Source organism: Anabrus simplex, chromosome 6 (genome assembly GCF_040414725.1).
Source record: "Anabrus simplex isolate iqAnaSimp1 chromosome 6, ASM4041472v1, whole genome shotgun sequence".
In the NCBI taxonomy this organism is placed as follows: domain Eukaryota; kingdom Metazoa; phylum Arthropoda; class Insecta; order Orthoptera; family Tettigoniidae; genus Anabrus; species Anabrus simplex.
Window position 1 is genome coordinate 10,052,999 of NC_090270.1, and position 23,920 is coordinate 10,076,918.

Below are 23,920 nucleotides of genomic sequence, written 5' to 3' on the forward strand. Positions count from 1 at the left end.
TTGTTCCTTCTTCGAAAGTCTATCGGCTAGACGGATACATTCATCGTCTTTCTTCTGGAATTCAGACAATTCGGTAAAACTAAAGGGGTAGTTTCGAAGGATGCAGACAGGAAGATGATTATCGGGGCTGCACCCGATCTCGTAATCAGTTGTCTCGCCACCTTCAAACATGCGCGACAAACAATCGGCAACAATATTATCTTTACCTCTTACATGAACAACAGTGAAATTATAAGACGACAGTCGGAGAATCCAACGAGCAGTCCTCCCTAACCTTTTGACATTGGCAGCCATCCAAGATAGTGCTTGGTTATCAGTATGAATCCAGAAATGTCGGTGTTCGAGGTACGAGTGAAATTTCTCGACACCAAGGACAACAGCTAGACATTCTTTTTCGTACGTGGAGTACCTGGTTTCAGAGTCGAGCAATTTCTTACTGAAATAAGCAATGGGGGCGAGATGATCGTTCTCCAGTCTTTGGTTCAATACAGCAGAGACAGCAATATCACTAGCGTCACACTGAAGGACAAATTCCCCGTTAAAGTCAGGGTTGTGCAATACGGGAGCTTGACAGAGGGCGTCTTTAAGTTGGCAAAAAGCTTGCTCTTGAGCATCGCTCCAGAAGAAACGAACATTTTTCTTTTTCAACGAGTTCAGGGGCGCTGAAATTTCAGAAATGTTGGGGATGAATCTAGAATAAAATCCAATCATGCCAAGAAATCTACGGACAGCTCGTAGGTTCTTTGGTCTGGGAAAATCACGAATGCATTTCACTCTCTCAGGATTAACAGATATGCCGGAGCCGGAAACGATATGTCCTAAAAACTTTATCCTTCTAGAACACAAAGATGCCTTCTCAGGATTGACAGTGAATCCGTGCCTCTTCAACCTAGTGAAAAATTCGCGAAGATGAGCGACATGTTCCTCAAATGTGTCAGAAAAGATCACGACGTCGTCTAAATACGAGAATAAACAAGAGAACTTTAAATCACCGAAGACGGAGTCAAGAATGCGACTCAGCGCTTGGCCGCCTACTGAAATACCCATGGGAACTTTATTAAATTGATATAAGCCAAAGGGGGTGGCAAAAGCCGTAAATTCTCGGCAACTAGGGTCGAGAGGAATCTGGAAATAGGCAGAATTGAAGTCGAAAACAGAGTAGAACTGGGCCTTCCCGAAGGATTGCAGGGCAGATTCGATGGTTGGGAGAGGGAAACTGTCGAATATAACATTGCGATTCAAAGATCGATAGTCAATCACAAGACGAGGTTGGCCATCCTTTTTGGGAATCAGAAAGGCGGGGCTACTAAAAGAAGACTTTGATGGGCTAATGACCCCTTTCTCCAGCAGTTCATTGATACACTTTCTCATAGCGGCGAGCTTGGGAGGGGAGCAACTGAAAGGTGGGTGTCTGACGGGAGTACGATCTTTCAGTTCGATGCAGTACGAAAATTCTTTGGCACACCCTAATTTGGCAGTAAGTACCTCAGGGAAATCTTTTAGAAGATCATTGAGCACGGAGACTTGGTCATTGGAAAGATCGGATGGATCGATAAGGGGAACGCCGTTCGATACAAGGCATAACGGATTATTACCAGAAGGAACCTCGAAATGAAAGTTTTCATTGGATCGAAAGCGAAAGGCAAATGAACAGCTGATAAAATCGATAGATAACCCGGTGGCTAACATGAAATCAGATCCAAGGATGAGGGGAACAGTCAAATCGGGAACAACGTTAAAATTCCAGTCCCAGGAAAAATTGTGAATTTTGAAATGGATACGAACACGTCCGGTGGGACACATACGATGGCCATTGGCAGACACGTAAGTTGCGGAACATTCACTATCTCGAAGATGTTTCAAAGCCATGCCTTCTACCACAGACTGATTTACGAAAGAACTCGAGGATCCGGTATCCAAAAGGGCATATAGCGAGCGCGAGCCGGAAATAATTTTGGCCCAAGGAGACGCAAAGGGAAGACCACAAACTTTGCGGTTTGAAGAGGTTTGGGGCACCAACGACGGGCCAACTCGTGGGTGCGGGATCAGTTTCCCTGGTTTCCATTGCATCGAGGACAGATATCACGAAATACGCCAACTAGGCCACACTGACAGCATTTTACTGGGGGCTTCGAGTTACACTGCATGAAGACGTGCCCATCTTTTCCACAATTCCAGCATTTAATGGACCTAGACGTCCTCCTACGGGGTACGTTTTGATTTTGAAGACTGCCTGCCATATTATTTAAAGAGTGAGGAGGTTTTGACCGGTAATCAGAACGATCAGTGCATGACGCTGAAGAGAGCGGTTGGGCAAAGGAGACCGATTTAGACACAGAGCGACAGGCGGTATCAGGGAAAGAACAGGCATCGGGTGGAGGAGGGGGTTGATATAAGTGATTCAGTTGAAGAGTAGACTCGTATTCGCGCCCTAGATTGATTATATCATCCACACAATTTACCTCAGATCTCTTTATGAAGAGTTTGTAGTTAGGAGCCAAATTACGGTAAAATGTATCAAATATTTCAGTCTCATGAATGTCAACATCAAGACGGTTAAACAAGGTAAGGATAACAGTCGCATACTCATCAATAGGTTCGTTAGGACCTTGGGTTCTCCGTAGGATCTCTTGTTTAAGAACAAAATTCATGTCTGATAGACCAAACCTAATTTTAAGTTCCTTCGAGAAATCGGACCAACATTTGACTTTAAATTTATTTAATCGGAACCATTTACTTGCACGCCCCTCTAACATACCGGGGATGACAGGGATAAATAGGTCTAGGGACATAGAAGTACACGCAGCGACGTCTTCGACTCTCTCTAAGAATTCGATCACGGAGAAACCTTTTTCTTCGCCGGAAAATTTCAAATTCCATTTTCGAACAACATCAAGCGCAGGATTAAATTGAGATGGCCCACTCGCAATAGGCTAAGGAATGCGATTTACAGTATGAACATCGATGCTAGAGATAAACTCATTAGGGCGATTGTTTACAGCAATACCCGCATTGTTGTGATCAGAGTTTGAATGAATGGAATTACCTTCCAAAGACGTGCCTGAATTATTTTGCATATCAACACTGGGAGGATTTTCACACGCATTATCTTGTATGTTCTCCATTGTTTACAGATAAGATAAATAATGCAAGAGCAACAGTCAACAATGACAAAATCACAACCAAAGTTATACACAAGATTTAACGAAAGTATGCTGTGAAATAGCATCAATTAATATATATATTTTATTCATGGCACAGTATAAACACAAAAAGGAGGACTTAATTTTAAAAGAATCCAGCTCTGCTCCACCGAGAATCAGCCCCTCGGTGAAACCTTCCAGCCACGAACCACGCTCTGCATAGCATCTACCGCCCGCACTCCGGCGCACACTCACTCATACCTTACACACACTCTGCTACCGTAGACACGCACACGCACATACGCACACACATACATACGCACACACGCACGCATACACACACCAACAGGTCCGTGAATACTTACCAACTTACCTCATGAGACGAGGCCGTGGACGGGCTGGAACAGACTAAAACAGTCTGGAGCTGGACTCGAACCAAATTAAACTAAAGGGAGGAGCGGGAGACGGGAAGAACCCAGAACCCTTCCCGATAAATGAAAGAACGGGGTGAAAATACATGGGGGTTTATTAATGAAAATAAAGTGAAAGAGATCAAACAAACAAAATAATAAAATCAAGCTTGAAATATAACTCACGGAGATATGCGTAGAAACTTATCATATAGGTTATTCATCCAATCATATCAAGAGGCAGATTGAAAAGACATCAAACATGGCCACACAAGCTTCTTTCAATCACAAACTTGTAACATACGATTTACTTCCTCCACATAATTTCATACACGCGACGTATGACACATTCGTCCTCGCAATGAATTAATATCAGTGGACATACATCGAAAGAACTTACACGCACATCAAATAAAAACATACACGTTACATCTCACACATCTCCAAGTATATGGACCAGCATCCCAGAGAAGAGATCCATCACGCAACAATCCCCCGTTTGAAAAACACAGCATCCCAGAAAGAAAAAAAATAAAGAATAAATATGGCTGCCATAGTTACGAGGCGAGTAAACAATGCTAACAATGAAGGAAGACTCATTCAAATGAAAGCAACAAACGTAAATATATAATTAGGCCAGCAAATAGCCTGAGGAATGAAAATAAGAAAATGTAAATAATACTTAAAAAAATAACACTGTAAGAAAAGGAGAATGCTGTTAATCAGGCAGGCATACAGCACAACCACACGTACACACACACCATAGAGACCCAAAAGAAATGTATACGGGTAGAATAATCAGTTTTGTCCAGACACATAACGAATACAGAGAGGTCCGCATAGCAAGACAAGTGCTTTCATGGACTCATGAGCTCAATACAAGACGCGTAATATAACAAAGGATTGCCGCATGAAGGCAAAGCACATCCTCACATAATTCACAGTAGCTTCATCGTAACCATCACGCTTGCAACGTATTCATATCGCCTCACCACGGACGAACATGAATACCAGTCATAGCGTCAAACACAACGTCACGCATCAAGAGCTCGGCCATGAGAGAATCGACGAATAAAAATAAATGGCAATAGGTCTCGAACTTCAGACCACATACACGCCAAACAAACACACCACTGACTAAAACCATCCTCCATCCTTACGGGTTTAAGTCACACAAAAAACAGAACACACAAGATCAGAGAAAACTATCAATAAGACAAAATGCAGCATTAACGGTTAAATGTACATAACTAATAAGCCCACGCAACCATAGCAAGCCAAAAAAAAAGGGTTACCTTAATAGTCGGGCGTTGCTGAGAGCATTAGGTAGTCACCAAATAGCGACCGAGATAAAGAGCCGAGCATTCAAGCAGATAAATATACTGAAGGAAAAGTAAACGGCACAGGTCAAAGATCTCGTATCTCAAAAAGTACATTGTTGTCTCGACCGCCATGTCGGCTACAACCGTCCTGCGAACTTAATTCAAAGAAGGCGGACACGAGACTGACGAAGAGGGCACTTCGGCTGATGGCCGGAAGCGCACTCTGTCAAGGAGAAAACGAGTCATACGTCACGTCCAGGGAATAAATCGACCGAAAGGTCGATAGCGGTCAAAGAATGTATTACATACAGAGAAGTGCACCACCAAGGGAAACTTGGTGCGGCACAACTGTCTGAAGAAAGACAAAAACTATGCAACGTAGAGTTCAAGAACTAAAAAAAAAAAAAGTTTCAGAAATGCGGCTTCTTGAAATGCAGAGGGAAACTTAACAGATGTAACAAGAAAATGAAAAGCTTAAAACATCTGTGTAGCAAGCAAAACTTGCCAAGTATTTAAACAATTTTTCAAAACTTTTTTTTCGTCCCATACAAGGGATCAATCAAGTGCTAGAGAACAATGCCTTTTGCATCTTTGCATTATGTGACAAAAAACATTTTGGTGAAAGTGAATGGACTATCAAAAATTACATTGATGTTGGCACAATTTAAATTGCCAGTAAATTGAAGGCATATGAGTTAAAATGTAATGAAAATAAGTTCATAACACTGTATAAGAAAGTTTTATTAAAATTTTGTTTAACTGGCTACTTTCTTAGAGGAAATGAGTTTCGACAATCCTATCAGATATAAGGTAATTTCTGTCATGAGCTCTTTTTTCTTGCAAATACTCACGAAGCTCTTGGTCCTCTTCTCTAGTTTGTATTGTGAAGAATAGCAGTGGCTACTATGATGGTTAATGCAGTTCTGTTATTTGCTTAACGTCCCACTAACTACTTCTATGGTTTTCGGAGACGCCGAGGTTGTCCCGCAGGAGTTCTTTTACGTGCCAGTAAATCTACCGACACGGGGCTGTCGTATTTGAGCACCTTCAAACACCACCGGACTGAGCCACTCAGCCCGGCAATGTAGTTCTTACTTTTGTTCTTAATCCTAAAGGAAACCTCCTTTTCCACACCACATACTGTCTCTCCACATGAGATTTGTTCTGAGGGAGTTAGAAGATAGGGGGCTAAACGGTAACCATTATCACCCAATAAATGCCCTTCTGGTATTCTTCCTGTTCTGAACATATACCAAGCCGGGCCATCATGCTACTACATTTCTAATCAGTAAATTCACGTCTGAAATTATCTGAACGTTAACGGAAAAATATTGTTTTTTGTTGCAAAACACTTCCGCATTATGACCACCCGGTGACTGTATTGGTATATGAATACAGTGAATTGCACCTATTACACCGGGTAAGTTACATATTACATGTTATAATTCTCATAATACATCTATAGACAACCGAATGCTTTTTCCTTACTCCCACAATTACTTAAAGAAGACAGTTATCTTATCATAACGCATTCGACTTTCACTCCTTCAGCCAGTTAAATAGACTATAGACAGCTGAACAGCCACTTAAGAAGGCTGTTGTCTTTTCACAACATTCGAAATTGGTATCTGTGACATTTTATCAGCTTTGCTTTTTCTTATCCTCTAACAGGAGTATTCAACGAGGCACATTTCTGTTTCATTATAAAGACTGAGCTGTTTATTGCTCTACCCCCAACAAGTTTTTCAACGCTCCAGAAAGTATAATCGTGAACTTTTGACATGCAGCTTGATACTGCAATTTTAGCCAAGGACATTCTAACAATTTGTATGTTTGGACAGACACCTACATTGATATCATCTTTTTATGACTTGTAAGAGCAATCAGGATCCTGATTTTTCACCATACAGGTTTGAGTTTGAGGTTGATGATGCCCTTAATATGGGCAAAACATGTCCCTTAACATTTTATAATAATATTTAATTTCTAAAAAGATCTCTCTGTATTGAATAGGTGGATATAAAAAATAATAACACTTGTAACATATACCGTAAAATTCCTGAATAACAGCACGTGCTTCATCTCTGCTAGGAAAACAAACATAGTTACTTTATGTTTTAAATAGGCAATTGCTTCAGACATATTCTTGATATATCTACTTATTGTAGCTTTTGAAACTCCATGTGTATCTCCAATTACGATTCGAAAAGAGCCAGTAGCATAAAAACGCAGTGTCAGAAGCAACTGCCGGTTAGGAGCGAGTCGTCTATTCCTATAAGTGGGATATTCAAGCCTTGTTTCAATCTGTTCTAAAAATTTCAAAGTAACTTGTTTAGAAGGTCTGTACCTCATAATAAATTTTGAATCGTCCATCGAGTGGAAACGGTCATTTCATTGCATAAATTGTCCTTCAGGTCCAAGATTCTGCAACAGTTCTATCTCAGCGTCGAAATTCTCTCCCATTTTGCGCTACGAGCTTTCACATAATATAAATGACCACAATAATAATTGATGTCTATTATATTTTCCCTTAACAAAGGATAAGCAGTTCTTACTGTATAATTATTTAAATTGCAATAAACATAATCGTATGTTTACAGCATGGTAGCCATTTTAATTAACTTGAGGAACGTCAAGTGAGTTGACGAACGAAAAACCAATCTTCACAGTTGAGGAACGATTTGATGATCATCAGTGAAAATTGATGTTGGGAACGTAAAAAGTGGATTTGACGGGCCATCAAATATTTAAGTAATAATAATAACAACGTAAACGTTTCCACCTTTTCAATACTACAATATATTCATCAAATATTTGGCGAAGATTGGAGAAACCGTGCATCATAGAATAGAATAACTGTAACTCAATAATAGTAGACTATAAACACAATATAAAAGTTCTTCCACTCAACATTTAACAGTTCCATCAGCTTCTTTTGTCTTATATAGATCTTCCCAGGTGTGACTCCAAACACTTATCCGCTGTAACAAGTTTGACTGCCTCGTGCACTAAGCTTTCGACATAAGTGAGACGAGATTTGTTATTTTCGACAACATATCCTTTCACTTGTGCCCAAATTAGCTCCGTTGGATTGAAGCGGCAATAGTAAGGAGGAAGCATAATTACCCTATGACCCTGAGCTGTAGCGATGGAGTCCACTTCGTAGGTGCAGTATCTAGGCTTATGGAGTTTTACACTTTATAGCACCTCTGCCTTTGTCATTTCTGCAGATATCCCCGGTATATTATTTCCCACCAACCACTGAAGAATGCTATCTTTTCTGTATTTCATTGTTGGTGCTTTGTTTAATTGCACAGAGTGATAGGCGGCATTGTCCGTAACAATTACGGAATTGGGACTTATGTTTCGTAGCAAAGCATTTTAAAACCACATTGTGAAAGTAATCCCATTCAGTTGTTCATGATAATCACGAGTGCTCTTTGATCTGAAAAGAAGCATAGCTCCTGGAACAAATCCATTAACGCCACCTGCATGAAGCAAAATAAGCCTACTTCCCTTCCCAATAGGTGCTTTGAAAGTCCCTGCTGCAGTCCGGCATTTATCCACATTTCATCTAACCACACCACTCTATCAGGACTAGTCTTCAGAAATTCCCTCAAAAATCTACCTCGCCATGCTACAATTTCACTTCTCTGCATCGCAGCTCTTCTCCCTGAAAATTTCTTCCAAAGAGGAAAAAGTGTCACAAACTGGATCTACCACTTTTGTAACAGGAAGAAGAGGCCCACCGTTATCACGCTCTTTCTCAAAATATTCGCGTAGCCGGTATATAAATTCACGGCTTTGGCTCTTACAACGACTGATTTTTTCTTAGTCGTTTCCAGTGATCCACTAACCATGTCACAATAACAAAAACAAATGGCTTACACACACAGTGAACTCATGCACATTATACAGACTAGAGAGCAACTGAGGCCACATGTTTCTCTTCAAAGAAGTGGCAGCACCGCACTAGCAGTACAAGGGACTCATGGCGACATGAATGGTGATTGGTGCTTGCTGTTAAATCTTAAATCTGGCGCGCCAGTGACATCAGGCATTGCAAACCGTGACAATTATTTACCACTAGCAGAACTCTTAGTATTCTCTGCGGTAAAATAACTTTAATTAAGACAATAACATCAAATCGATGAAGGGTGTTGGTTTCAGTGATTTAATATTAAAATCATACGGCACATTGTAATTTCATGATAGTGTTTTCAAGGATATATCTATAGTTTCAAATCGCCACAGGTTGGCAATACTGTTGTCTCTTCTCTTTTTTCTTTTCATCACAATCTGTCAGGGCCGGACAGCCAGCGGCTGGACTGTAAGAGAGCATATGGCGACCATGTTTACTTGGTGACTGAGGGCTAATGTCATAGGGTATTAGAGAGAGACAGGAGTTTATATTCAAAAACTTTTTTTTTTTTTTACAATTTGCTTAATGCCGACACAGATAGGTCTAACGGTGACAATGGGATAGGAAAGGGCTAGGAGTGAGAAGGAAGCAGCCGTGGCCTTAATTAAGGTACAGCCCCAGCATTTGCCTGGTGTGAAAATGGGAAACCACGGAAAACCATCTTCAGGGCTGCCAACAGTGGGGCTCGAACCCACTATCTACCAGATGCAAGCTCAAAACTGTGCGCTCCTAACCGCACAACCAACTCGCCTGGTACTGCGCATGAGGGACTAATTTATTTTAATATTTCACCGTTCCTGTTCCTCTATAGACAGCATGTGGTACACCTGCGAGAATGCAATATAAGCCAGAGCCACCAACCGTTCCTCGCGGAAGGAAGGGGACGTAACATCTGCAAACCTTATGAGCTTAGAGCCTCATCTAAATATGCATAGCTCGTAATGGAGTATTGAAAAAATGCATAAACATGTGAAATTTTTAAGTAGAAATATTTGGGAAAAGGTAATCGTATGATTTACTTTCTTCGTCAGTAAACAGGTAAGTAGTGCTGTTAAGGGTTGAAGGGAATTGCCAAGTGGTTATGTTTGTGAAGTTGGTACTTATGCACATGTTTAGATTGAAGAGGGGTGGTTGCCTGCAGCCATTACCATGTGTTTGTAATAGCAGTGCAATTACTGTCAATTCAAGTTTTGGCCCGTATATTCACATTGTGCGGTAGTGTGTAGTTAACTAGTTAAGGAATGATTCATACATGCAAGGTGGATTTATGAGAGTTGTTTTAGGTGTTATAGTGTGATGAAACTAACTTCGCAAGTGCTGGCTGGCTTCGTAGACGATGCCGGCAGTACGTGCATTGGATGCCAAAATAATCTTCTGTATCAATCTATGAGTACCATTTGAACACACTATTTCCTATTCTTGCTACTGTGTGAACTTGCAATGTAATGTAGTCTCCGTGTCAATTTTTCTGTGTTAGTAATAACACTTTTTCGGGTGAGTCGGTAGGTCACTTAAGCATAAAGGAAAGATTTCTCCTCGTTGGTACTTCACATATCATTTCATATTGTGCCAATACCCATCAAGCAAATGCTGAGAACGTATCGGAAGTACTGCAGAAATGTTAAATACCTACCTTCGTGGGTCCTATACGTTATTGTTCAAATTGCCAATAAGAGCATTGCATTACCAATTAATTGAGTTATGCTTTTGCCCAACTCTGGTGACAACTGGTGAGGGGAAGGCAATAGCAAAAGGTGTAGTTCTCATCCCTAAAGTCTGCCCATTCTAAATCAGTCTGGAGAAGGAAAGGTTTGACAATAATGTAGTTCCAACCTTTCAATTTCTGATACCTTCATTTATTTGAATCTCCTTTCAGAGGAGTTAACACGTTCTTATTTCTCGTTCTGTGTTCTACTGTATATTTTGCCCTCATGAGGCAAGGTGTATTAATAGAAACAACAATGGGGGTATGTAGATATCCTTCCTCCCAACATTGCTGGCATTCTTGATATCCTTCTGTTTCTTTGGTGAATGGCTGTAGCAACAAGGGCAGATACAGTGGAACTACACTGCAGCACCTCAAGATATTTGAGAAACTGTGATAAAATATAAATTTTAACATTCCTCGTACCCTCCTATGAAACCTTTTGCTATGTAATGGATCTTAGGAAATGTTATTAAAGATTGTTGAATGGAATGAACTCAACAGCAGGCAATAATAGCGAACAATAGACCATCCCAGAGGTATAGTGCTCTGCAGGTGAAAGTTACCGCCTATCACAAGAATGCACATATTTGATTCCATACCTTCATTGTTACCTCCAGGTGTGATGGAGGGAATTCTCTGACCTTCTATTCGGTATTAGACAGCACTTACGCTACTTACAGCAGAGCACTACTGGGTGAAGATGCCGCTAGGGCAGTAGTAGCGTTAGTAGAGGATGGGTCATGTGGCTCCATCAACCATTTCGCATACCATTCAGAGGTATTGGAAAGTAGGTTCATACACTCGCAGGCCAGGATCTGGTAGGAGAAAGTCAACTTGTGCAAGGGATGAACAGTTCTTGCACCTTCAAATTCTGCGTGACCGGCATAGTTCTGTGGTTCAAGCCAGAAGTCGGCTTGAATAGATACGAGGTGCGAATGTCGGTGAGTGGACAGTGAGGAGGAGGTTACGTGATGCTCAGCTCTACTCCAGGAGTCCTGCTAATGGCCCAGATCTTACGCTTCAGCATCAACAGAATCATTTACGTTTCGCGAGAGAACATCGGGATTGGGTTGATGAAGAGTGGGGGGCAGTTCTCTTCACAGATGAATCTCGGTTTAGCCTCAGATCCCCAGATGGATGAGAGAGGGTGTGGAGGAGACGTGGAGAAAGGTATTCCCAATGCAACTTTTCTTCACAGATGCCTTTCAATGGTGGTTGGTGTGGGGAGGCATCTCCTTGGCTACTCAAACAGAACTCATCTTTGTGGAAGGCGGGTCACTTACGGCCCGTCGCCAGATTGAAGAAATCCTCGGAGAACATGTTACTTTTGCACCTTTCCTTGGTGGCGATTTTGTGCTAATGCACAATGCGTGCTCTCATGTACGTCGAGGAAGTACTGCAATGGCCTGCATGCAGTCCGGATCTCAACCCGATTGAGCATCTATGGGAAGTCCTTCAAGAAGAATGGGAGCTCATTCCTCAAGACGACATTGCAGCACTCATGAGGAGTACGCCTCATAGGATGGAAGCTTTCTGAAAGTCTATATTATAGTGCAATAATAACCATAACTTTTGAGTGAAAGGAAATTAAAATATACTGTCCTTAAACAATATTAAATTTTGATTCACACATGGGTGATGAGGTTCTTGAGGAGCATACAGGGAAAGACAAGACGAAATGAGGAAATAAGGAGAAGTGTGGGAGTGTGTAAACTTCAAGAAGAGATTGATATAGCAAAGCTAAAATGGTTTGGACACATTCATGGATACGGAGACTGGAAAGAGGCCTAGAACGAGATGGAGGAGCTCTGTTGTGGACTAGATTGCAAATAGAGGAGTCGACAGCAATGAAGTACTAGAAGAGGAATGGTGGAAAGGCGAAGGGCTACCCAGAGAGAATCTGGAAAAGGGAATGGATGAAGAAGAGACGTGGGTGATTTTAGCAGTAGTGTGACCCACACAAGTTAGTTATTGATTTTTATAAAATAAATCACTATCTTTGAAAATTCTGAAATGTTGCCTTTTTTTGCTTGGCAGTGCAGTTTCGGATGGTTTCTGTGAGATACATAATTTTATTCTTTTTCTCAGATGAGCCTTGTTCAGTTTTTATTTATACCAGAGGATCCGCGCACTGCACTGTCAGCTGTCCTGTGGATTTCCATTTTCACTTCAGGCAAATGCAGGGAATTAACTTTCGTCTCGCCTCGTTCCTGACCCTTTATCTCAATACAGACTAACTTATAGCAGTATCCAAGAAGATCCATTCTCTTTTATCTGTTGGGGGAAAAAAGTTCAATATCGGTACGCTTCTCCACACCACTCTTTTACCGTGCACAGACAAGGAATACGAAGAAAATGAGGATTCATATATCTATGTTCTGTACAGGTGCTGGCGAGAGTGGCAAGAGCACGCTGGTGAAGCAGATGAAGATCATTCACAGTGATGGGTTCACCAAGGAAGAGCTGCGCAGCTTTCGTCCCACTGTTATGGACAACTTGCTTTCCTCCATGAAGTACGTACTGACTGGAATGGGCCTTCTCAGAATAAATTTGGAGTCTGCAAAGAATAAGGTAAATACAGGTTGTATATTTCTCTCCTCCATTGCATTTGGGAGATAGTGGGATCAAACCCCACTGTCGGCAATCCTGAAGATGGTTTTCCATGGTTTCCCATTTTAACACCAGACAAATGTTGGGACTGTGCCGTAATTAAGGCCATGGCCGCTTCCTTCCAACTCCTAGCTCTTTCTTTCCCCTTCATCACTGTATGACCTGTCTGTGTCGCTGCAACGTAAAGCCAAAGCATACCGACTGCAGTGGGACTTCTTACAATAAACTTGGAGTCTACAAAGAATAAGGTCAGTACAGTACTCACTACTCACTGCATGTACATTAAACACAGTCGAAACTGGTTAAGACGTTCCTCTAGCGCGTTTCCCTGATTATTACGTCATTATTCCAAAGTCCCAGTCCGTGTCCTATTAAATACGTGATAATGAAGTCTGGTTAGCACATTTAGTACGTTCGTAACTTCCACCATAAGAAATTTAAATTAACGTTCTCGGCCACGATGCACCAGCAACGACCGGCCTGGGTAAGGATTTGGTAGAGAACTTATTTTCACGGCCCTAGCATGTCGGCCTACAGCTGCAGGGAGCGTCAGCCTCAAGTCAGTCTTTATTGTGGGCGTGTGTTTGTTTGGATTGTGCAACAGTAGCTCGTGTGATGTGTTGGTGCTTAATTGTACGATTGTAGTGAATTGTGTAACAACATCATAAATTAGGCCTACTGTACGTACGTATCCAGCTGACGTGTCTTGTGATTAATATTATGTTCATAAGTGAATTCTGTAACAACGAACTTAAATTATGCCTACTGTTCTTACGCATAGTGCTTTGCAGGACATTCAGTTATGGAGAAGAAGAAACCAAGACAGTTTACAAATTATGAAAAACCAAAGTTTATTGAGAAAGCGGATGCTAATCCACACATGAAACGTGCGCTAATCACCCAGATGTTGGACATTCTTCCAATAACTTTAAACATATTTATAAGCAACGTGTATAGTTAGAGTCTCTGAGAACGTTTTTCCTTAATGTTTTCCTATGTTAGTACTCTTAAACTATTATTTCTTTATTTATTTGATTAATTATAATTGTGAACACTTGTTTCTTTCTTTTCATCATAATACTTTTTACATTCAAACCTTACCTGAAATTTAACAGCATAATTGTTTTTCATCTATTAGCATGTTCCCTCTTTAAGACTCTTTTTTCTTTCTTTTTTTTTTCCCCCACAAGAACGTCCTAACCAGTTTTGCCTGTATGTAGACTATGTGCGTGTAGTACAGGTTGTGTATTTCCTCCATCAAGCATGTACTGACTGCAATGGACCTTCTTACATTAAATATGTTTTATCCCCTTGACTTTGTTACAGGCCCATGCTCAGACAGTCCTAGTTAGTAGCAGCTGTTTTGACAAGAGTTTTAACATTCTCCCAAATGTGGCCATGTCTTTACAAGCTCTCTGGCAAGACCGAGGAGTTCGGTTGGCTGTGGCGAGAGGGTATGAATACGAGTTGAATGATTCTGCTATCTAGTAAGTATCTTGAAGAAGAACCCTCACACTTTCTTTGAGGCTATGAGAAAGACAGGGCTGTTCTCATTTTAGTTATTTTCTTTATTTTTCAGTTTATTTGAGAATATGAATCGTATATGTGACGAAAAATACATTCCAACTCCAACAGATGTCTTGAGAGCAAGAGTACGAACCAACGGCATCATAGAAACCCACTTCAAGATCAATGATGTCATCATCAGGTATAAAACTGAGAGATTGAATTGCTGTAGTACTGCTGAATTATGTGATTTTAATGTTGGTTTTTTTCTGTTAATAGTATGTTTGATGTTGGAGGACAGAGGTCACAGCGAAGGAAGTGGATCTACTGCTTCGACGATGCCCGAGCTGTCATGTTTGTGGTCTCCCTTAGCGGCTATGACATGACTCTTGTGGTAGGTACATTAATGAATTTGTACAAATCTTTCACTAGGTACTTTTTTAATTTTTGAAATGATTGCATGAAATAAATTTCAGGGTTAATGGGCTGTATCGACAGTGCTTAAATATATATTTTTCAAATACAGTGAAACCTCGTTAATGTGTTCCTCATTAAGACGTTTTCTCGCCTATAGAGCATCCAGCGTTAAGAAAAGACTACAGGTCTTTACTTCTGTTGGTGTTACCCACTTTAGTTCTACATGCATATAAGAATTATAATTAATTCCTTTCAAAATGTATAATTTTTCTTATGAAACAAGCCTTGGTTGTGCCATACAGTACTGAAGAAGACGTAAAATCATTTTGATATCTTTAAGTTTATCTTTTTAAATATTGTATATGCGGTTCAGTACACGGAACAGCCGGCCATGCTTGTCTCCACATTTCAGCTTAACTAGTGACGTCAGGTTCATTACAGTGATTGCAGAGAGAGATTTAGCAGATTGAAGTGATCGTCTTTCTGGGGCGCATAGTGTTTTGTTATAAATATATTGTGTTTCATGTATTGTATTGCTTTTGGTTGTGTGTATCGTGTATTGTTTTTGTCTCTTCAGTCCTGGGTGGGACTGTGAGATCAGAAAAAATATCTATTTTGGTTTTTACGTCCTTACGCTCATTTTAAACACAAATTCATAAATAAAAATAATTATAAGTTAGCAGTGACCTGGACCTCAGGGGTGATTTATGATGGAAGATATTGCCATTAGTGAAAAATTGAAAAACACAATGAAGGAATTTTTATGATAACATTCTGCAAATTCCAAACAATATTTGGAAAAAACACAAATAATTTTATTTTCCACTGTCACAGCATGAAAATTCTGATATCCTCCAACTTGACACAGTATCATGTTTAATGACAGACTTATGTTAATGACAACTGCTGGTGTACTGTGATTTTGCAAATATAACCATATACAATAGAAAGTATTTAACTAACACCAGACAAGAGGTAACAATGTCATGAAAAACTCCAAAAATATTCCAAGGTTTTCCAATTTGTGATTTTAAAATCACTTTCTGCATACGTTCATCTTCTGATAACCCAGCATCACCATTTTTAACAGTTCTTCGTCAGTTAAAACCATATTTCTTGAAACAAAACACGTAACATGTAAATGAAACACAATCGCAATTGAGATCTGAGGTCCACATATGTGGAGCATATATTTTTGATGTACTGAACACAGTGTAACAATAATAATACTACCTACATTATCACAGCTATCCTTCAAGCTGTCTTAGCAAATAAATATATTCTGAATCCAAGTACTAAGCTCTAACTGAATTTATTTCCACTTCCTTGAAAGGCAGTCACATGTTGGTGCCATTTTACCGTTTTTCGCAGAACACAAGTTGGCAAAAAATAACACAACTTGATGTAGATACACAGTGGTGCCTCCTGGAGCTGAAAATAGGTAGTAGAAAGTCCACAGAAGAACACTCTGGGTCTCAAATGTGAAATCTTGCACCAATGAAGTAAAATATTATAAAATGTGGTCCTCATATGTGGACCCAGGGAATGAAGAGGATAATCAATCAGCAAGTAATACATTTAAATTATGGCTGAACATGTGAAAAGGAGAAGTGGTGAAATTGTCAGGAGAAAGGAATAGTGCTTAATACATTTTCATTTTTGAAAACAAAGCATCCAGGACAAAGTGTAAGCTGGGTAGTAGATGAAGCCGCAAAGTTTTTAGGAATTTCGAGGTCTTCCGTCTTCAAAATAAGGAAGCAAGCAAGCCAGCGAAGGGCCACTCCAGAGTCCCAGCAAGAAGCGGGAAAGGAAAAAATTAATTCGCAGTAATTCCAGACTCGTTAAATACGATGATTTTGTCAGAAGTGGAATACAGCACATGTTGATGAATTCTATTTTAGAGATGATCCGCCAACTCTGAACACAGTCCTCACTTCCATAAACAACAACCCTGAACTACCTGATTTTAAGAAATCATACGAATAGGTCATTAAGCATTCTGTATTTTATGTTGCGGAAGAATATCTAAGTTATCGTATTTTGTGATAAACATGAAGCCCTTGCATCTGGTGTCACAAGTAAATTTATCTGAAGTGAGCTGAAAGATACATCACCAAGATAGAGATATCTGGCCGTCAGCTTCCTGTGTTGTAACCACACCTTAATAGTGAAATGTTTCAGGGGGCAACAACTTTCTCAGATATAAGAAACAAGACATAATCATTTTGGTTTCTGGACATGTATGTTATTATTATTATTATTATTATTATTATTATTATTATTATTATTATTATTTAGTTCGCATCCCTACATGTTTAAACTCTTACTCTATTTCGAATGTTATCCTTAGAAACGTTATGACAAAACAAAATTTCATGACTGTAATTTAATTAATGACTGGAGATAATCCGGCATTTATATTATTACAGTAAAACCTTGTTAATTCGAAGTCGTTGGGACTCAAAAATTGGACTTCGAATTACGTTATTTCGAATTAACTGCCAATTCGCAATTCAGAAGTACCAACCATTGCCGCGTTACAAAATGTTCTAAGGTCCATTACTGCATGCAGTTAACCTTGATTCACAGTTTATACCTTTCAAATGCCATGAAAAAAGAACTATTTCCAAAATGTATCCAAAAAGGTGCATTTACAGTATTCAAATAATGCACTTGCATATCTCACTGGCAAATATAACCTCACGCAACGAAAGAAAGAAAAAAAAAAAAAGCACGATTCAAAGACGAGGAGAAATCTATGCTGGCTCCCATGGGCAAGTGCTTTATTCATTGGAGTACTATACTGTATGCATTTTAGATGCCCTGTATTTACACAGAAAGTACCCGATGCCCTTAAAATCAAACTTTCCTATGACTATCCTTGTACGATTTCCCGCCATGGCACTTCTCTCGTACTTCAGAAATGTAAACACTTGCCGCGTCACAAAGTATTCTAAGACCCATTAATACATGCAATCACCTCGATTCACAGTTTAAACCTTTCCAATGCCATGGAAAAAACTATTTCCGAAATGTATCCAACAAGGTGCATTTGCAATGTTCAGATAGTGCACTTGGACAAATCACTGACGAACATAACCTCATGCAACGAAAGAAAAAAAATCACACAATTCAAAGACGAGGATAAATTATGCTGGTTCCCCTGTGCAAATGCATTATTTTTTGGATATCTGTACTGTTTGCATTTTTAGATGCTTTGTACTGGGATAGAAAGTGCCCGACGCCCTTAAAACGTAGCTTATCGAACTTTTCTATGACAAGGGGATAAAGTTTCTCGCTTCCATGTGCATTGCAATTGCAAAGCACTACAATGACCCCCATCCCCGACCCTTGTACGATTCTCCGGCTGGCACTTTCTCCTTTAAAACCATAAGACCGTTTGGGCTCGCATTAAAATAAAGCAATGCAGTTTCATCCGCAATGACAGTATTGTTCGGTGCCTACGAATTTATTATATGAGCCACGCTTTTTCGTTAACTGTCGGCATCGCCAGTGTTCGCGCATTCTGTTTTCCCGCACACTGCCTGTTGCGTGATATTACGGCGTTCCTGAAAAGGTTGAATACAAAAGAATTCCGATTTCATTCAACTTGGCAATCATGAAGCGCACTGTAGACTCACCACAGTGAGTGTAAGTGCGGAAAGCTACCCCTCCATGTTCCGGAACACGCGTTCTATTATGACGCGGATAAATTTCGAATTGAAATTACTCTAACATACTATTGTTTGAAAATATAAAGGCAGTTTCGAATTAAAAGTCTGAATTTCGGTAATGGGGCCGACATTGTACTTCGAATTACGAATTATCCGTATTTCGAATTAAACAATTTAAATAACATGCAAAACTGTATCTCATGTTTCAGGGAACGAGAGCTTCTTCGAATTACGTGTGATTTTGAATGAACCGATTTCGAATTATCGAGGTTCTACTGTATTATTATTATTATTATTATTATTATTATTATTATTATTATTATTATTATTATTATTATTATTATTATTATTTGCGTATGGACCCTGTTGGATCACACATTACATTTATGATTCGCCTTTCTAACAGACCATATTGCTTTCATTCCTTCACTGTGTGCCTGTTTCCTTTCTTCTGACCACTTAGTCCCTAATCTTTTAGGGACTTCATTCCCTGGCTTTACTACCCAACTATTTATCTTGTGACTGTAAATGTTTCTGTCCAGTATTTCTGATGGTTCTGTCTGGGCCTTTTCCAGATCATTTTTAACATCTTGTATCCATGGTACTGTCCCCTTTTTACCAGGTATGCTCAGCCGGAGAGCGAGGTTCGCTGTCAAGCTTTGCTTAGTTTCGAGGACAGGGAAAGAAACAAGGACTGACGACAATAATACAAAAAGAATTAAACAACATGTTTTGACATGTATTATCAACTGGCACTAAGTGAAAATAACAAAATAACGTCTTGTTATAAATCTTGATGGCAAAAAAAAACATCTTCTCATCCGGTCTCTCTCTAGATACAGCTCTTAAATTTTTGATCCCATTTTGACGTTAAATAATTCTGTAAATATACAAATTAATGTTAGCCCACACCTGGCTTGACAAAATACAAAAATAAAAATCTACATTGGGATAAATTTCCTTTGGTCATACTTGAATTATTTACAAGACGAGAACGAGCAGATCTCAATAGGCTATTTGCTCCGCAAATGATTTTAAACCTTTGAATTGTCAGATTTATTACTTCAAAATAAAATTTAACTTATTAAATAATTGAATAAATTACGGCGTCTAAGTCCGCTAGAAACAAATAATTAACCCCGTTGTTCTACTCATAGATAATTTTATGTCACATCTTGTTCATAAACATGAAATTATTCAAATTAAGTCGACAAATCTTATTCAGAAAGTCATCATTTCAGGATACCTTTATCGGACTCATTTCTATTGAATTGTATTCAGACAATAATTATTCCCACAAAATGTCTCTAATATTCAATTGAACAACACACAAAGTTGACCTTAAACCTCTGACGCCTTGGTAAAATTTTAGATTTTGAGCTTTAGAACACAATGAGCCTTTGTCCAAACGATTGAAATAACCCCTCCTTATTCATTGGCATTTGAAACTGTAATCTTGTCTCAACTTAATTTTAAAATAAAATTTACTAAAGATTGAACTCCAAATAAATTAAATCATCTCGAATAACAATGTTAACAACCTGGGCCCGACCTGATAAAAACACAAGGCCAGGTCAAACCACATTTCAAAAGAAGAAAATATATCGCCAGTCACAGAAATTACTACAACACACACGTACCACATTCACACAAAGACACACGCGAATTATCTACACTATTTACAACAAACTTTAGTTCTTGATTTTTATGATTATGGTTTTTAACCCTGGACATGTGAATTCTCGTGATGACGATATCGGCTAAAGAAAGATTTTACTTTCGACTCTCGGATATGTGACGAAACTTCAGTGGTCACTTGGTCAAAGATGATGTAGATTCCACAACGTTGGTTACAACAGCATTAGCAGTAAATATCTGGAAAATTGGTCATCTACGGACACGCACATAATACAGGTCAAATATAGCATTCACGTTTATGGTTCATGAGCCACGACTTTATTATTACTCCATTCTTCATTCTCAAATTAACACGTGCTCAGCAATTGAAGAAAATACGTTTACCACGCATATATTCCTCAATAAAAATTCAATAAATGGATTTCAACCATTTAACCACTACATTAATTGATTCGTCAGGATTCTGCCATATTCCAGGCTCATCTTCACTACAATTGAGCACACATAAACATTGACACAAAATCGAGCAATATTTACACTCATGACCCTTTATCCATTCATTTAACCTGAAATGAAGTTCTTATTATTGTTATCATCATTCTTATTATTATATGAGCAAGATATTACATGAACCAAAGCTTGACAATAAGCCAGATGACTCTAACACGTGTTAAATCCAACAAGAAGGAATTTACGTAGAAATTCGGCATTTAAAGATAAAAATTTCATTGTTCCGTATTGAAATTATTAACATTAAAAATTAAATAATTGAAGTTCAACCAATTCAATACATAAAAGAAAGAAATGTAGTAATTACATTCTTATTTAAATGGGACCGGTTTCGACCTTAGTCCAGGTCATCGTCAGCCGTAAAAACAAGTAGGCGAAATCACACAATGTTTATGAATATTGGAGAAATGGGTTAGTTTCACACTCTGTCAGGCACAAAGTCACAACACTATCAAATACAATATGAAGGTTATAAATAAACTTGAAGTCGCAGACGAATATTTTGTAGAAGCAAACAGCCAGTTCCCGGTGATCAGCGCGGCACATTCAAGGTCATGCGCTGCGGTCTCGAACGCCAAAGTAGAGTGGAGAATGTCTTGAAGGTCCAATATTTGTCTCGGTTGCGGGAAGTTAAGTACGTATATAAAAAATATACGACGCAAATCAGTATAATTGAATGAGAACTTGTGCTCCTGCTAAGTTCTTGGAAAACAGTTGACTTGAAAAAACAATTGTAAATAGAAAAAAATGTAGTAAAAAGCACAATATCGGAAAACAAATGAAAACTTATATGCACAGTGCGTTATTTTTTAAATTGAAAAAATTATTAGGACATGATTGAAGTAGTCGAAGTTGGCGCAAGACAAGAGTTAAAATTTGAAAGAGGAGAACTGAAATGAAGGTCGATTGTGGTTTTTTTTTTTGTATAGAAGGTAGAATAAATTAACAGAGGAAGAGTGATAGTGAAAAAAGAGAAAAAATAAAAGAGATTGAAGTTAGATGGTATTGAGGAAGGATAAGATAGGGAAATGAAGGAGGGGTAGTTTAGGGTGGGTTATTGGAGGTAGAAAATGTGGGTGGGAACTTTGTAAGGCATGGAAAATAGAATTGGGGTTTTGGAATTTTTGAGAAGAAGAATTAGGAAATCAAAAAGGATATTGGGTTTTTCAGAAATGTCGTTTAAATTGAAATTAGGGTTGAAGTACTGGTCAAGGTGGATAAAGCAATTTTCAGTAACGTTTAAGAGGGGGCCTTTGTTAATGATTTTAAGTATATTCATGTCGTTGTTAATACTGGTGAAACTATGCTTGGAGTCTTGTATGTGCTGTCCTATGGCAGAGAATCTGTTGTATTTAATGGCGTTGACATGTTCAGAGTACCTGATATTGAAGTTGCGGCCAGTTTGTCCGACGTAGGAGGAATTGCAGTTGTTGCATTTGAATCTGTATACACCAGATTTAGAAAAAGCATTAGACTTATTTAGAGATTTAGAGTTGTGTAAGATATCAAGATTTCTATTGTTAGTTCTAAAAGAAATTTTCATGTTATGTTTTTTAAAAATATTAGTTATTTTATAAGCATCCTGAGTGAAAGTGAAGGTGGAAAAAGCAGCTGGTTTTATTGTGTCTTTAGATAAAGTGGTTTTTGGACGGTGTTTGAATTTGTTGATGATGCGGTTAATGAAGGAGTTGTTAAAGCCATTAAATTTAGCAATGTTGCGGATGGTGTTTAATTCATTATTTATATCTTTTTTGGACATAGGGGTGTTGAAGGCACGAAAAATTAAGCTGTTATAAGTAGCACGTTTATGATCTTGGGGGTGCGAAGAATCTTGTCTTATTGTAGTTGCTGTTTGGGTTGGTTTTCTGAAAATTTTGTAAGATAAAGAGGAAGGATGTCTAGTAATAGTTAAGTCTAGAAAATTAAGAGTTTGGTTGTGTTCTGATTCGAGGGTGAATTTAATGTTAGAGTCTAAGTTGTTGAGATGAAGAAGTGTAGAGGCTGCGTTGGTTGATTCCTCATTTAATATTACTAATGTGTCGTCGACATATCTCGCCCAAAAGAGGATGTTGGAGAAATTATTATTATTATTAATTTTAGTGTTTTCTAAGAAGTCGAGGTAAATTTCAGCAAGAATGCCAGAAGCAGGTGAGCCCATAGCCAAGCCATCTTGTTGATAAATGGTGTTGTCAAAGGTAAAATAATTATTGTTGAGAACTAATTTTAAAATAGACATGAAGTCTTGAATTTCAAGTTTACTTAGGTTACTGAATTTGTTTAGGTTGTTGTTTATAATGGGGAATAATTTTGAAATTGGAATACTAGGGTACATGTTCACAATGTCAAAAGAGTGGAGAGAAAAATTTGGTTGGATTTCAAAATTCTTTAATTTGTTGATTAGATCAGAAGTGTTTTTGATAGATTTGTTGGATAAAAATCGATAATTTTTAGTAAAAATGTTTGGATAAATTTAGAAGTGTTGTATAGGGGACTGGGTCTGTAATTGATTATTGTTTCCTTATTGAAAATATTCCAAAATTCAAATTATTAGTTATCGTTGAGGACAATGATTTTTAATTAATGCTAGACTATTAAATGGGACTTTTAGATTAATCACAGAAGACACACACACATCCTAGCTACACTAATAGGTTTTACTAGTCATTCACACTCAACCTGACAACACCTACCACCTCCCAGTGAAAGAAGAATGAAAATATCAATTACTACTGCAAATGTAGAAGAAATATCAATGCTAATGAATAAGCAAGCATTACTTCTACAAAGATGAACAGAGAAATATTTAAAAAAAAAAAAAGGTACTTAAATGCATGATGGAACTGGATATCTGCCGGTGATCTGGAATTTCTGGATCATATGGTGTTGGATGGCCGCTTCTGTCGTTATCTCCCCATGTTAGATTTCACCTTCACTTAGAACACCATGGCAGCAGCGAAGTTCAGTGCAGGAATTCTATAGGGTTCCTCTTCAATTTGTGGAAACATCTTGAGGTACTGCAGTAGCCACGTGGTAATCCTCTACCTTCTTCTTATGCGGTAT

The 23,920-nt window shown here is 38.7% G+C and overlaps 1 protein-coding gene across 4 annotated transcripts in view; it reads left to right on the forward strand.

Annotated features, from left to right (window-relative positions):
* LOC136876035 (guanine nucleotide-binding protein G(o) subunit alpha) overlaps window positions 1–23,920 on the forward strand; it is a 108,778-nt gene that overhangs the window by 18,407 nt on the left and 66,451 nt on the right. For all 4 annotated transcript variants that reach the window (XM_067149646.2, XM_067149649.2, XM_067149648.2 and 1 more), the window contains exons 3-6: window positions 12,892–13,076; window positions 14,442–14,602; window positions 14,695–14,823; window positions 14,901–15,015. In XM_067149646.2, coding sequence (XP_067005747.1) covers window positions 12,892–13,076; window positions 14,442–14,602; window positions 14,695–14,823; window positions 14,901–15,015 — 590 coding nt within the window. The remainder of the gene's footprint in view (window positions 1–12,891; window positions 13,077–14,441; window positions 14,603–14,694; window positions 14,824–14,900; window positions 15,016–23,920) is intronic.